Source organism: Sorex fumeus, unplaced genomic scaffold (genome assembly GCF_029834395.1).
Source record: "Sorex fumeus unplaced genomic scaffold, SorFum_2.1 ptg000043l, whole genome shotgun sequence".
In the NCBI taxonomy this organism is placed as follows: domain Eukaryota; kingdom Metazoa; phylum Chordata; class Mammalia; order Eulipotyphla; family Soricidae; genus Sorex; species Sorex fumeus.
Window position 1 is genome coordinate 12,777,940 of NW_026606100.1, and position 16,513 is coordinate 12,794,452.

The 16,513-nt window shown below is 35.3% G+C and overlaps 1 protein-coding gene across 1 annotated transcript in view; it reads right to left on the minus strand.

The window, feature by feature from the left end:
- PCDH15 (protocadherin related 15) overlaps positions 1–16,513 on the minus strand; it is a 743,595-nt gene that overhangs the window by 35,224 nt on the left and 691,858 nt on the right. The window contains exons 27-29 of the mRNA XM_056120664.1: positions 14,923–15,138; positions 10,960–11,048; positions 2,612–2,788 (exon numbers count right to left, since the gene is read on the minus strand). Coding sequence (XP_055976639.1) covers positions 2,612–2,788; positions 10,960–11,048; positions 14,923–15,138 — 482 coding nt within the window. The remainder of the gene's footprint in view (positions 1–2,611; positions 2,789–10,959; positions 11,049–14,922; positions 15,139–16,513) is intronic.

The following is a 16,513-nucleotide window of genomic DNA, read 5'->3' on the forward strand; positions in this document are numbered from 1 at the left end:
AATATTTATATAATTCAAAGAGAAAACACAGTATGGAAAAATATTTTAAATGATATTTATCTTGTATGTTGTACTCTTGGTTGAAACCATATCTTAACCATATCTTAAATATCTCTACCTATTATCTCTAAGATATTTTCAAGCATAAGTAAAAACATGGCAGAGTCTCCTGCCCCCACACCTGGCTGTTCTCACTGGGGCCCCTTGGAGGGAGGCAGGTTGAGTTTCCCTCCCCCTTCCCCCTCTCACCCCCCCCCCCCCCCCGGAGTAGAGCCCCAGCAGCCGAAGACCTCCAGAACCAGCCACAGCCATGCTGAGACCACTCTCCACACGTCTGGACAAGCCTCATATATGAAGGAAATGGCAGAGGAACCAAGGCATGCAGGTCCCGGGACTGAGATCTCCAAGCCTGCTCGGATTGGGACTGGGCCTTCTCCACCCAGATCTCCCATCTTTCAGTAGGTAGGCGTCACACCCACCAGCTGCCGCCGGCTCCAGGTGGTCCCATCAATAGCCAAGACACAGAGACTATAAAACCCAGCTCCCAGAAGCACATGGCTCCATTCACAGTCACGTGACATCTTATTATCTCGCTTTTCCTTTGGAGAATCCTGCCCGCATGGCAGAGTCTGGCAAACTTCCCGTGTCGTACTGAATATACCAAATGCCAGTAACAATGATAGGTCTCATTCTCCTTGCCCTGAAAGAGCATTGAATATGGCTCTTTTAAATTCTCAGGGTTAGGAAGGAGACGTCACTGGTGCCTGCTCGAGGCAATCAGCGAACAACAGGATGATCGTGATCATGAAGTAAAAACATAAGTCATTTTACTCTTTACAGTCAGACTACACATTAACTAAACTAGATAGGTTGCTTATGAAAAATATTCTAAAAGAAAATCCATAATATTTAAAATGTATCTAATAAATGTATGTTTAAATAATGAAAATTTTAATAATATTTAAAATTATAACCAATAGAAAGAATATAAAATTATCTTCAAACTAAATTACTAATTAGTGCATTCATTATATCTAACAAAATTAGCTTAGTTGTTCTAAATGCTACTTCATTTTGTGAGTGATTTTAAGTCTTAGGAAGCTACTGCTTCATCTATGTTTCCTTCAAGTTATTATACAATATTACATATGGCCCAATTATCTATTAATATAAATTCATGAATAACATACTTAATATGGCTCTTTAAAAAATTAAGCTATAATTAAACTTTCTTTTGTTTTGTTTTTTTTAGTACCATCCCTAACCATGTTCAGGGATTACTGGTATCTTTGTGTTCAGAGATCACTCCTGGTAGGCTCAGAGGACCGTACATGATGCCAGGGATCAAATTCAAGTTGACTGTGTGTAAGACAAATGTTCACTATACTATTGTTTCATCCACCAAGCCATTATTTTATTATTGCTATAATAGAACAATTCAATTTTGTTGATGAGAATATTTGAGGTAAATCTAAATTCAAAATTTTATATTTTTGATAAGTGGACAACTATTTTCAATAAGTAGATACATACGTGTTCAACATATGCAAATGTGTATGTGCATATATTTATTTATATACCATTTAATATAATAGATGAGAACTAAAATCTTGTTATATGTTAACATATTTATTATTGTACCTAAACACTAGTTACTGTCACTGTCCTCCTGTTGTTCATCGACTTGCTCGAGCGGGCCCAGCAACGTCTCCAGTGTGAGACTTGTTACTGTGTTTGGCATATTGAATACGTCACGGGTACCTTGCCAGGCTTTGCCGCGGGGGCAAGATACTCTCGGTAGCTTGCCGGGCTCTCTGAGAGGGGAAGAGTAATTGAATCCAGATCGGTAAGTTTGGCCGCGTGCAAGGCAAATGCCCTACTGGCTGTGCTATCGCTGCAGCCCAGAAATCAGAATATGTAAAAATATTTACTGAAAAAAGTGTTTCAATATAGCTAGATTACCATTCCAAGAATTTGTTGGACACTAGGTGTCACTAGTAGAAAGAGAAACTAATATTAACAGCAAATTAAATTGTTAAATTATTTTAGGACTAGACCTAAGATTTTGTAGTAGCACTTTGTTCTTGAGAGTCTATATTTTCTTAAATTTTAAGATTTATAACTCTATTTATAACCATTTAAGTTAATGTCAGGACAACATATACTATAGGGTATGGCCATAGATGTCACTGAATGTTCTTCCCCCTCATCCAAGTGAAAGAAAATCAATATTAATTTTGGTAGATCAACAGACTCTAATGCTAGGTTACTTTTTAAAATTCAAGCTTAAGAACTCTACTGCAGATAAAATGCCTCTTACAAAGAAAACTATGATTTCTTTGTAAACCACCAGGGTCTAGAGTTAGAATGGAAACTGATGCACAGTGTGGTCAGTGAACAGCTTCTTCTTTATTACTCAGTATTATGACAAACGGAGAAGATACTGAACTCCCTTTATCTGACATTTGAACCTGAGACCTTCTAACGAGAAAACTGTTTCCTCAATATTGTCTCCGATACATTGCTTTCATTAAAAAGTGTGTTTTAAAGTTCATATGCTGATGTAACTAGAGTTCTTGCGTAAAATACTCACTGAAAATAAAATACTTACTTAAAGAGCTCATTTCTGTCGATGGCTCTGTTGGTTTGAGGATCTATTGCATAGACAGTCAAGTCACATTTAGTATAATCTTCTAGAGAAAAGGCATCTCCATGCCGGCGAGCACCAATGGACTCCACTACAACCTTGGCACCAGGAATTTGCTCCTGAACATAGCGATCCAAAATCCTATAAATCAAACAAAGCCCCAACGTGACATTCTGACAAGCTGACCAGAGGGAAAAAAATCACCCTCAACTTGAAATGACATTTAGTAAATGAAAAATGATGGCAGCCTGTTTTTTTGCTAATGTTTACTGAATATGAACCTTTAGGGGAAAAAAACGCCTTTTTTTAGCATTTAATTCCCAATGATGGTAGAAATTTGAATTAGGAAGAAAGAGGTCATCAACTATGTCCTATTTAAGTCTAGAGTTTTTGAATTTATGATACCATTTGATCTTTTATGTGGCTCATGGGAAATGCCAACTATGTTATACAAATAAAACTGTCTATGCTTTATAAGAGCAATTGGGTCTTAGAATTCTTGAGTTCATATGGTTGATGTTATAAATTACACTTTCTGCTAGATTCTGTGACATGTGGTACATTGTTATATGTCATGGTGCGGGACTAGGATATGTATTCTCCTACAAATATAAAAATCTTGGAGCATTATAGTAAAAGAATAATGTAAAGGTATTCTTCTATGGCAGGCTTTTCAAGTTAAGATGTAAAATATTGCAGCAAAATCTCAGAAGTCATGTGGGTAAATAAAAAGTAAAAAAGACACAAAGTTTATTACAAAATTGGTAAGGCTTACTAGAAAAGGAGGGAATACTAGTCTACAGGAAATTTTATGGGAAATACATCATTTTTTAATAATTACATGACTTTAGTTTCCTTGAAAGTATGTAATAAAGTAAATATTTTGTCTGTACTGCAACAAATGGCAATTCTCTTAATGTCTTCTTACTTATTAAATAATTTATGTTTGTAATCCTTGCACATTAACATTAATGCACATTAAATATTTATAGAGAGATGCAAGTGGATTCATTTTCATAACCATGGTGGAACTTTTAAAAACATTAGCTATAGATTCCATTCTCCTCTTAGAGTCCACGTATGAGGTATTTTGGGGATAGAGGATTTATATATATATGCATATATATATATATATATATATATATAGATGTCTATGCATTGCTCAGCAGAGCCTGGCAAGATACTGTGGCGTATTTGATATGCTCAAAACAATGACAATAACAGGCCTCATTCCCCTGACCCTGAAAAAGCCCCCAGTAAGCCATTGGGCTACACTAGCACATGACAGGGACGAATGGAGTCGATACTGGCACCCGCTCGAGCAAATCGATGATAAACGGGATGGCAAGTGACAAGTGACAAGTGATGTATATGTACACACACACACATACACACACAAACACACACACACATATATATCTTCTAAAGCTTTTGCATCATCATACAATAACTTTTGCTTTAGATGCCAAATGTGACCTGCTTTCTAGTCTGTTAAGAAAATTGTGCCTTAAGAGTATGGTGTGGTATGAATGTGTTTGGTTTCCTTTTGCTAAAAGATCAAGTAAACGGGTGTACTATTAGGCTGAAATCTATGGTTTGCATACTGGCATTCTCGATTGTACCACTAGTATTAGTTAAATGATGTTTGGCTGTAAGTCTGTTTTAAATATATATATATATATATATATATATATATATATATATATATATGGGCTAGAGTGATAGTACAGCGAGTACAGCATTTGCCTTGTAAGTGGCCAACCTGGACTTCATCCCTGACATGCCATTTCGTCCCCCAAGCACTGTCAGGAATAATTTTTGAGTGTAGAAGCAGGAGTAACCCCATAGAATCACCAGGTGTGACCCACAAGACAAAAACCAATTAAAGTTATGTATAGACCAGCATAGTAGAAAACTCTCTTTTGGGAGGGAGGAGCTCCAAGCAGTGCTCAGGCGGCCCAAGGGCCCTGTGTTGTAGTGCCATAGATAAGGGTCACACTGGACGGGCTCCTGGGCCTCCAGGGCCACTCAGAGAAAGGTTATCTTTTTGTGCAGTATTTGTTCTTTTTCTTTTCTCTTATCTTTTTCATCCAGTGATATCTCTGTCTGGTGGTATTTTTTTTTTTCTCATCAGATCCTGTCAAAAAATAAAGGAGGCTCTGGGTAACAGGATGAGTAAATGCATTCAGTAGACTAGTTAGTCGTTGAATGCACCTTTTTCAGGAACCTGAAGAAAACGGGTGTGCTAAATTCAGCCTGGCTTTTAGAACTATTTTCCTGAGAGACTTATATACCCTTAGCAAAAACGAAATAGGAACCAGAGCTATCAGACTGCATTATTCACTTGACATTTTATAGGAGGCACAAACAATAATAACATAGGCATAGAGAGCAGCAAGATTTGGATGCAGTTTTCAGCTCCTTAAGTTATCAACCGTACAACCATAGTAAGTAATTTTAAGCTCTCAAAGTCTGTTTTTTTAACTATTAAGTGAAGAAATCATGTATCACTGGGACTCATTTTGTGCTCAAAGCTTTTACTCAAAACTTTGCAAATTTTAAGCACATAATAAGTTCCAAAAATACTATTATAATGATTACTTTGACTTTAATGTTCATATTAGTAGGTTGTTTCCTTGCTTTGAATTCTTTCAAGAGTTTGTGGAATCATTAAGAAAGTATAGTTCATACAAGTACTTTGAGTTCACAAATCAAAACGAACAAATATTCATGCATTTTAAATTCTATTTCAGAAATATCTATTGATCCCAATGCTGCAATTAAACAACTTATACCTATGACAGTCCATTTTTATATGGTAAGTCTTCATATATGTACAGATAACTCTACTTTCCTTCAGTGAAGAAACTTTTTTCCATGAAAAACTCTATAACATATGCCTTTTCTCTAAATTTCTGTAAAATATTACAGTCATATGAGGTTAAAACCTTAGATGTAGAATTACTGTTCTTGATAAAGGGCATTATAAATAAGTCAGATAATGGCGTATGTTTTTAAGATTTGTAACTATTTCTTTTCCCTGTACATTTATTTTTAATAGATGTTTAGAGATTTTCTTATTTTTATAAATCTTATGGGATAAAATTGCTGTGATGCTATAAAGAGATGCATCCAGTTTTGAATTTTTTCTTATCTTTTTATAATATAAAATTTTTTAAATTTTATATTATAAAATTCATTTTCTGTCTAATCTTTGCTGACAGATCATTTAGAGTTTTTTTCTATTCATAAAATACTCTTACTTTTGTTGCATAAGTTCCTTTAATCCTTATAAATAAAATATAAATAAATCCTTATAAATAAAATAAATAAATAAAATAAATTCTTATAAATGAAAAGGTAAAGGTAAAGGTAAAGGCCCTCCCGTTGATCGTCGATTTGCTCGAGCGGGCCCAGTAACATCTCCATTGGAGACTTTGTTGTTACTGTGTTTGGCATATCGAATACTCTCGGTAGCTTGCCGGGCTCTCCGAGAGGGGCGGAGGAATCGAACTCGGGGCTGGAGTGATAGCACAGCGGTAGGGCGTTTGCCTTATAAATGAAAATCCTTATAAATCCTTATAAATAAAATTGCTGTGATGCTAAAAAGAGATGCATCCAATTTTGAATTTTTTTCATATATGTTGTGGTAAATCTATGTAAAATTAAGTTGACTATTTTTTTCTTTTCCTTTATTTATTTTGCATGAGTCACAGGGGGGACTGCGTGTGGGGGGAGTAGTTTGAGTCACATCTGCCAATGCTCAGGGATTACTCCTGGCTCTGGAGCTAAGAATTGACTGCAGAGGGACAGTGTGGGATAATGTAGATGGTACCCTGGGAACTACATGCAAATTAAGCATCCTACCTCTGTACTATCACTCTGGCCCCCAATTGACTTTGCTTTTTAAAAGAGAATGTATTTTATTTAATAACTATGACTTATCAGCACATCCATGCCTAATATATTTTATAAAACTTATCTCTGCTTCATTACATTAAATATATATGTTGCAAGCAAAAGTCACGGATCCTGCAAAGTTTGTGAACTTCTTATGCAAACTATGGGTATGCATAAGTCATTGGTTTGCATAAGTCACTGAAAAGCTTTGCCTGCAAAGTGCCTTCCCCAAAGATTCCAAGTGTTCCTGGAATATTTCAGAAAAATAAAATTGTTCACCACTTATGCAAAAGACATAGTGCAGAAGTCTGTGACTAGAATAAAACATTTTTTTTGTAAAATAAGCATCCATTGCCAGATTTTAAACATTGCAGTAATGTAATTTACCTTGTATTTGAAAGAACTGTCAGTCACTATTTTAGAATAGTCTAAGGTGAGGGGTTGGAAGACTAGTTAGTTCCTTAAAAACTAATGGTCTTAAGGAGATAAATAATTCATTGAATACCAGTCTATTCAGTAATTATAAAAAGATACAAAACAGTCCTTAATTGTTAGCCATAAATAAATCACATAATTTTCTTCTATTATGGTATTAATGTGATGTATGATTACATGTGCATGAATCAAGAAGCACACATATCCTTAAAAAAAGCAATAATGTACATTATAATTGGAAAAAAATCTGTATTAACTTTTGGTTTCACTAGGTAAAACCTAGTCTCCTGCCCCTGCACCTGGCTGTCCTCACCAGAGCCCCTTGGAGGAGGGTGGGTTGAGTTTTCCTCCCTGCCCAGAGTAGAGCCCCGGCAGCTAAAGACCTCCGGAACTAGCCACAGCCATGCTTAAGACCACTCTCCACATGTTTGGATGAGCCTCACACATGAAGGAACCAGCAGAGGAACCCAGGTGTGCGGGACTGAGATCACCAAGCCTGTTCAGATCAGGACTGGGTCTCCTCCATACAGATCCCCAATCTTCCAGTAGGCATTATACCCACCAACTGTCCCCAGCGCCATGGTATCCCATCAATGGCAAAGATCCAGGGACTATAAATCCCAGCTTCCGGAAATTATTTCAGAGGTAAAGAATAGGAACTTGAAAATACGACTTATTTTGTTATGGATAGCTAAGGAATATTTCTGAGTATTAATGAGACTTAGCTGTCATGGAAATGACAGTTTTTGTAGCATTGTTTACCCAACCTTATTTTATAAAATTCATTTTCTGTCTAATCTTTGCTGAAAGAACATTTAGAGCTTTTTCCTATTCATAAAATACTCTTACTTTTGTTGCATAAGTTCCTTTAATCCTTCTTAGAATCTCCCCTTTAAATAAAACTTCTTTGTTTTCATTTGAGGCATATTATAGGAAGATATTTCTGCACCTATTTAGTCTCTGTAAATAGGTCTCCAAATGAATTGTCATCAGTGAATTGTCACAGTCAACCTACAATTCAAAGTAGGTTACCTATGCTCTAACACGGAACCACATCCCTAGCCCCATAGTAAACTATTCATGAAACAAAACAAAACAAAAAAATTGATTAACTTCATCAGTTCCACAAAAGACACACTGATTATAAAGGTATGAATGCTTTAAAAAAAACTAATGGATATGTAGATATTTTTTTGAAGACTATAAAACATTTCTGCTAACTCTCCAATAACACCCTGATTTCATTTTGTGAAATTTACTATAACGTCAACATTGGAATCTAGAATGATTTAAATATGTGATTTTTTTTCTACCATTCCACAGTCAAACTTCCACTACCGATGAAAATAACTATTAACTATTTGTGACTCAGATCAGTACAGGTTCTCTATACTTTTGATTTAGAATCAGGGACAACGCTTAAGACAGCTAGAACTTATGCAGAGAAAGGGTGACATTCCACTGCATTGAAATTGCTTATCTACTTATCATCCATTTGGTTCTTCTTCCCATGCTCCTAAAACTATACTTATTCTTTATTATTCTCCAGTTTGTCTTTCATACTTGTACTGAAAATGTTAGTTCCCAACAGTTTTCCAATAAATTCCCCTTTGCATACAAATTCAAGCACATCAGAAGTAGTCTTATGCATATTTCATTTTAAAATCCAACTGTACTGAAGCACAAGTCATTTTTTCTAATCCTCCCATGATATGAACATCTGTCTAATTATTCTCGTTAGAGTCTAATTGGTCCTACCAGACTCTGTAATTCAATTGATCACATATTTTGCATTCGGCTTAAAGCTGTAGTTGTTCATGGTACTGTTTGATAGAAATTTGTACTATGAAAATGTCCAGTCAAATATACTTTCTCACTAAAATTTCTTGAAAGTCATATTGCAATTTAATATAAAACCAGCACATTATATATATATATATATATATATATATATATAGCAACATAGCATTTGTTTATAGAAAACTTTCTCAGAGCAAAGAAATGTCTTTGCCACTGTAATAAAATAAAGTGAAATTTATTATAATAAAATCATAATAAAACATTAAATTTTCCATTAGGGTTGATTGTTCTGTATTCTATTAAAAATTGAAAATGTATTACTTAGTATTAGTAATTATTGGATATTGAGATAAAAAATAAAAGTATCTAAACTTTGGGTTGGAAGGATAGTACAACCAGAAAGGTGCTTATCTTGCCCCGTGTATGGTTCCGAGTTTGCTGGGAATGATCCTTGGGCACCAAACAGGACTAAACTCGAGAAAAGTTGGGGGAGTCCAAGAGTCCCACATACCTCAAAGTTGAACTTCTAAAAAGTTACATTGACATAAATTACATTTCTATTTAATATAGATCAAATATGTATATATTTATTTAAATATAAAATACTTATAAAATGTATTGCTATATTTATATGTTTGCAATGTGTATATATAAATACTTGCTTATATGCATGAAAAATATTTACTACACTATTAGTGATGTGCAATGTATGATGAAGAAGTGGCTTGTGAAATTTTTCTTTTAGCATACGTGTAAGAAATGTTTCTTTGATTGAAATATTTATAATTCAAATGTGCTCCTCTCTCTCTCTCTCTCTCTCTCTCTTTCTCTCTCTCTTCTTTGAGGGCCACACCTGATTGTGCTTAGCTTTACTCCAGACTTCATGCACAGGGATCACTCCTGGATGCACCTGGGACCTGGGACTATATGAGATTCTGGGGACTGAACTCAGGACCATGAGTAAGGCAAGCCATCTACCTGATCTACTATCACTCTGTCACCACAAAGAGTTTGTCTTAAGAGTCACAAATATATAGTGTTAATATATATATGCCATAATAACTTTATTCTTAGATGTAGTGATTCTCAAATGGTGATATTCCCCAAACTTTAATTTATAAAATCACTTTATGCAGTTACCTTTACACACATCTTCAATTAGTTCCAGACATAAATTTCATTATAAAAAGTAAAGTGTAGAGGCTCACTGCATTAGTTTTATAGTAGAGAGGCTCCAATTTATGGTTGACAATGTATTTTTTCACACACTCGAAGTAAAATGTGGCAGCTGTTGTTTTCTCAATTACTTATTTGTATAAGTGAGATAAATTAATATTAAATATTTTTTTCCTTCATTGTTTAGGTCACCCCCAAAGCTCACAAGAGAAAAAAAGGTTCAATTCTGTCCTTTGAGCAGAATGTATAAAATCTCTGACATTTCCTGTCTTAAGCTATTGACTTTGGAGCACTAACCCTATTCATAATCTTTAAGGTAAAAGGTAAAGGCCCTCCCGTTGATCGTCGATTTGCTCGAGCGGGCCCAGTAACGTCTCCATTGGAGACTTTGTTGTTACTGTGTTTGGCATATCGAATACTCTCGGTAGCTTGCCGGGCTCTCCGAGAGGGACGGAGGAATCGAACTCGGGTTGGCTTGTAAGGCGAACACCCTACCGCTGTGCTATCGCTCCAGCCCTTGCTATCGCTCCAGCCCTACATAATCTTTACTATTGAAAAAATAAAATTATATACAACATATAATTATTATTGAATGTTTACTCTGCTCTCATACTCATTCTCCCAACACTCTTATGATGTAAGTCTTTGCAATTCTTGCTTCTGAACAAAAGGCAAAATAAAAATATAAATTCAAAAATGAATGTTGTGTCATCTTTCACTTACAGGGTGTCATAAAATGTTGTTGATGTATCAGGCAGAATATTGCAAATAATGGCTCTTTTTCACACTTAATTTTCATTTTTAATCGAAAGTGCTCTCAGAATCTTTACATAATTCAAGCGAGCTTCTTATTTAAGTGAAAGAAATTTAATTTTTTATTAAGTGTTTTAATATTAGATTTAATTTCAATATATAATGATCCAGTTAAATTGTAGTCCTATGAAAAACATAAATAAATATTAAATATAAAATAAGTTTAAAAATAAAGAAAAGTTCCTTACTCTGTGAGATCTTCTATCTTTTTTTCCACTAGAGTAGGAGGCACATTAGAAACAATGACTTGCATATCCAGTTGATTGACCACAGAGACCTAAAAAATGAAATAAAATGATAAAGTATTTAGCTTTTGCTCAAGAATATTTTTGTAATCAAACATTGATCTCTCCCCCCTTTTGTACACATACATGGATTTTGTTGTCGTAGCAAAATCTCTGACTTAGGTTAGGATCAATTGACTATTTGTGGCTTACCCACAAGTCACTTCATCCTAAGTAATTCCAACTGTGTTGGGTTTATTTTCTTTTTTAGTTATTAATTATTAAGGAACCAAATTTTATTTTGTCATAAACTTTATTTTTGAAAAATACAACATAGTGTTAATTTTATAATTAAAATACAACTAAGATACTTTTGGTCTTATGATTTTTGATAAATTTCTCATTGTGACAAAGATACTGATATATGGCTAGTTTGATTTATTTTAAGAGATCTGGGTGGTGGATGTGTGCGGGACCCAAGGCTGAGATCTCCAAGCCTGCTTGGATCGGGACTGGGCCTCCTTCACCAAGATCCCCCACCTTCCAGTAGCTAGACAGTTACACCACCAACTGCTGTGTAACCACATCACAGCCAAGATCCAGACTATAAAAACAAGCTCCCAGAAGTGCATGGCCACATTTGCAGCCGTGTGAACTCTTATTGTCTAGTTGTCACTCTCAGGAAAAATGGCAGGCTACCGAGAGCATCCAGCTCACATATATGCCTGACTGGGAACACCTGTGTAAAGGTGATTAGAGGTTGCCCCAAAAGCCTCCATCCTTCTCAGGGAGCCCGGCAAGCTACCAAGAGTATCCTGCCCACATGGCAGAGCCTGGCAAACTACCTGTGGCATACTGGATATGCCATAAACAGTAACAATGATGGTCCTCATTCCCCTGACCCTGAAAAAGCTCCCAATATGCCATCGGGCTACACTAGCACGTGGCAGGGATGAATGGAGACATTACTGGTACCCACTCAAGCGAATCAATGAACAACAGGGTGATAGTGATAGTGATAGTGATATCTATATGCATTCATAGTCTCATCTCCTATTTACTTCCCTACTCATTAGTTCAAGTTGAGTATTATTTACACAGATCTTTCATCTATTTCTTCATTCTCTTCATTTGCTACATTTTTCCCTCTACACAAAAGCAAAGAAGCAAAACCACCAAGCAGACAAGCAAAACCACATAAGCTATCTCTAGGGCTAGGGAGACAGTTCACATGTTGGAGTCCATGCTAAACACATGTAAGGCTCCAAGTTCAACCCCGAGTGTCACATTTTCTGTAGGCATCATGGGGATTGCCTGAGTACCTTCAGATAAGAAGATCAGAGGGAATGACCACTGCACTCCACCCCAACACCACTAGGTATGGCTCTTTGAAGTTTACACAATATTTTTGAAGGAAAAAGAGTCACACCCAGCAGTGCTCTAGACCCACTGGTTCTATGCCCAGGAATCACACCTGGCTTGCTTGGGATACCAAAAGGGGAGCTGGGGATCAAACCCAGATCAGCACTGGCAAGGCAAAGACCCTCCCTGCTGTACTAACGCTCCTCCCTACACACTAGATTCTAATCAGAATGCTGAAACTGGGCCTTGCTTATTCATGTATTACAAATATAATTCATGTAGTTATATTTTAATTGTTTTATGCAAATCGATGAAAAACAGGACAGTGGTAGTGACAGTGATTATATTTTAACTTATATTAAAAGTGTATGACTCTGTTTAAAGCACCACTGCATGCATCTTAACAAAAATTCTAATGAAAAATTATTGCATATCATATTTACACATCTTAACTTGTGAAAAAGTATATATCAACCATAGTATCTTCTATATCTGAAACCTCTTGGCTTTGTGTGAACTTTATTTATGCTACTGAAATTAAGTTATACTTAATGAGAATCTTTTGGTCTTCATAACCCCCATACTTGTGGAAATAAGTCTTCTCCACTAAGAGTATAATTATCTGATCATTTGATTTGTATATACTTGAAAATTAAACTTGTTCAACAAATTAAATTGGTACTGAGAAAAAAAAAATTTGGGGTTTTTTTTTTTTGCTTTTTAGGCCACACCCTGTGATGCTCAGAGGTTACTCTTGGCTCTGCACTCAGGAATTACTCCTGGTGGTGCTCGAGGAACTTAGGGGATGCTGGGAATCAAACTTGGATTGGGCGCATGAAAAACAAATGCTCTACCCACTGTACTACTGTTCCAGCCTGAGAAAAAAATAGTTTTAATGAAATAAAAAAAAAGACAAAAGACATTCAGTACTTAAGTGATACATTTTTAATGATACTGCTACTAATTTTCACATTTATTATATTCTACTAAGTTCTTCCTGAAAGCACAGATATGCTTCCCAGTGGGTAGACATTTCATGAAATAAATGTTTTTTTTGTGCATTGTCATTGTAATGACCCTGATTCATAAGAAGGTAGATGTTATTGAGAAAGAACAGACCCAAATAAGGGAAAGACTGGGTCAAAATAGAAGAATAACTGATCAATCTAAAGACACACTAATTTTTGAAAATGATTCAAAGAAGTGGGGCAAAAATAAAAAAAAAAGAATAAAAAAATAACTGATTGTGAGAGTTGCTCTCACTTAAACTCACTCAATAGATGGTTCTGATAACACAAACTTGAAATAAAGCATAAATTTGGGGAATTGCTGGGTCAAAATATTATACTTTCTGGACTACGCACCAATGATCATGAAGGTCTTCTTCCTTCAGGAAGAATGTCTCAGGATTGTCGCTAAGTGCTTCAGATTCTCTTCCTTCTCGGCAAGCATCATCTCCCAACACTCAGAGAGGCCCAGTCCTCGTGTTTTATCCCTTTTTCAGCCCTTTAATGCCAACTATATGCCGGTAGCTTTATTATATTAACCACCCAGAATAAATACTATGTTGACTAATTATAACAAGTTCAGTAAAGTGAAACCTTCCACTTAACCATGGAAGTCAGTGCTACTGGGATCTGTCCCTGATATTACATTGTTAGAATCAATGACGATACTGAATAATAAAATGATTTAGTAAAAACTTATCTATGCATTTAAGGAGGATTTTGGTAGATAAAATTATATCTATTATGATAAATTTGCCTCCCAATTTCCTTTGTTTTTGTCACTAAAAAATATTTAAAAGTAAGTTACACAGTAATGAAAATTGCATGATTTTTATTATGGCAACACAATTTGCCAAAGCATTTTTAAATTTTAAGTAACTCCAACCAACTCAGTTTTAAAACTAGATCTTTACACCAATAGAAATTCAATGTTTTTAATGTTGTTACCACAATCCCAAACCATGTTATAATGTCTTTTTAAAATTCTAAGATATAACCATAAAAACATATTTTGTTGTCTACCTATAGCAATTGATCACCTTAAAATTATATGCCTAAGTTTTATAAAATACAGTTATTTCAAATAAATTTAAAAGTTTGAGAACCAGCAGCTGAAGAGATAGTACAGTAGGTAGGTTACTTCTTACACATGACCAACCCAGGTTTGATCTCTGATTCCCCACAAGGTCCCCTGAGCCCATCAGGAGCAATTCCTGAGCACAGAGCCAGGAGTAAACCCTGAGTATTCCAGTGTGTGTACCCCACAGCCCCTCAAAACATTTGAGAAGCAGAGATGTGGCCTAAGTAGGGAGTACGTGACTCAAGCGGAAAGCACATTCCTTCCTTGCGTGAGGTCCTGGTTTTCATCTTCAGCATTTCTGGCCTCCCCCCAGTATCACTGGCCATGACACTCTTGGTCTGGCGAAGGGGCCCTTTCCCCACAAGCACCACCAGGTGTAGTGAAGACAATAGCAAAAGAAAGTTTTGAATTGAAACACTGCACCTATCTATATTGTGCATTTCCCCTTTATCGACTTAAAAAGTAGAAATTACTTACTAGAACATCTGCTTTGCCACTAAGTCCCTTCCCGTAGTCATCTGTTGCTATTACTTGAAACTTGAAGTAGGACCTTCTCATATTATGGAAGAGCATGGCAGTTTTGATAAGTCCTGTATAGGTTTCCACCACAAATCCTTCTTTTCCCTCTTTGATTGGTGGTATTATGAGTCTGTATGCCATGGCACTGTAATTTCCAGTATCCTTATCAGTAGCCTAGGAGGTAAAATAAAAATAGATTATATTTAAGAAGAAAAGGGACATTTTAAAAGAACGTTAATCTTTGTACACTGTAGCACTGTCCTCCTGTCGTTCATTGATTTGCTCCAGCAGGCACCAGTGACATCTCCATTGTGAGACTTGTTGGTACTGTTTTTGGCATATCGAATATGTCATGGGTCGCTTGCCAGGCTTTTGCTGGGAGGGTGGGATACTCTAGGTCTCTAAGAGACACGGAGGAATTTGAACCGGGTCAGCCTTGTGCAAGGCAAATGCCCTACCCGCTGTGCTATCTATCGCTCCAGCCCAGACGTTGTTAAACTGATTAACATTAATTTTTGAAAGCATAAAATTTCTGGTATAATGATAGACTAAAGCCTTCTAAAAAGCTTATTTTTCTGAAAACTCATACAGATTCACAGATTTTGTGTCCACTGGGCTGACTGGCTCCTATTACAATACTAATGACTATTGAATCTTGATGCAAAAGACATAGTCACTAACAGAATGGAGTCTTGGAATCAAATGTTTTGATTGGCATTTTGTATAGGTTCTACTCTATGTGATGATCTAAAAAGTTATAATTATGACATTGGTTGTGTATATATTACTGTCTTGTATAATAGTCATCACTATTGATTATTATTTAATTTGCTATTTCCTAATTTAAAAAAATATACCACAATATGTCAAATGATTATAAACTGAAGATTTATATATAAATATATATATATAAATTGCTCAGAGCAGTTTAGGAAAATTTCTAGAGCTGTGTAAAGAGATTCTGGCTAATGCCATATTATAATTTGAAATGTTAGAAAAAAACTTTAATAATTTCTTTTCATCATACTGTATTATGTTGTAAGTTTTTTTCCTGTAATGTTTTAAAGATCCTTATCATTTAGAATATTTAAAAAGATAAACCCATTGCATTTGAATTTTGTATTTCATGGTCCTTGTGACTGAACCTGTGATCTCACACATGCAAGGCACATACTCTATTGCTGAACTAAATCCTGATCCCTATCAACTAATAAAGATATGAGCACAATAAACTAGATGGGTTCTACCGTGTCAATAGAAATTTCTTATAATACAACTTAAAATTGTTTACTAGTGAAATACTTGGAAGTGGAACAGTAGAAAGAAGTCTTCACAAACTGTAACAAGCTATATATTTTTAATTTAAGTGATATTTTAATTTTAGGCATTACTACTTTATTATATGGTTCTTTTTACCAATCATTTATTATTGAATATTGTATATGAAACACTTGTGAGTCGCCATTACAATGTTATTATCAAACAAGAATTTTATTTAACCAAAGAAAAAATATCAAGAAAAATTATTATTTTCTTTATATAAATTAGT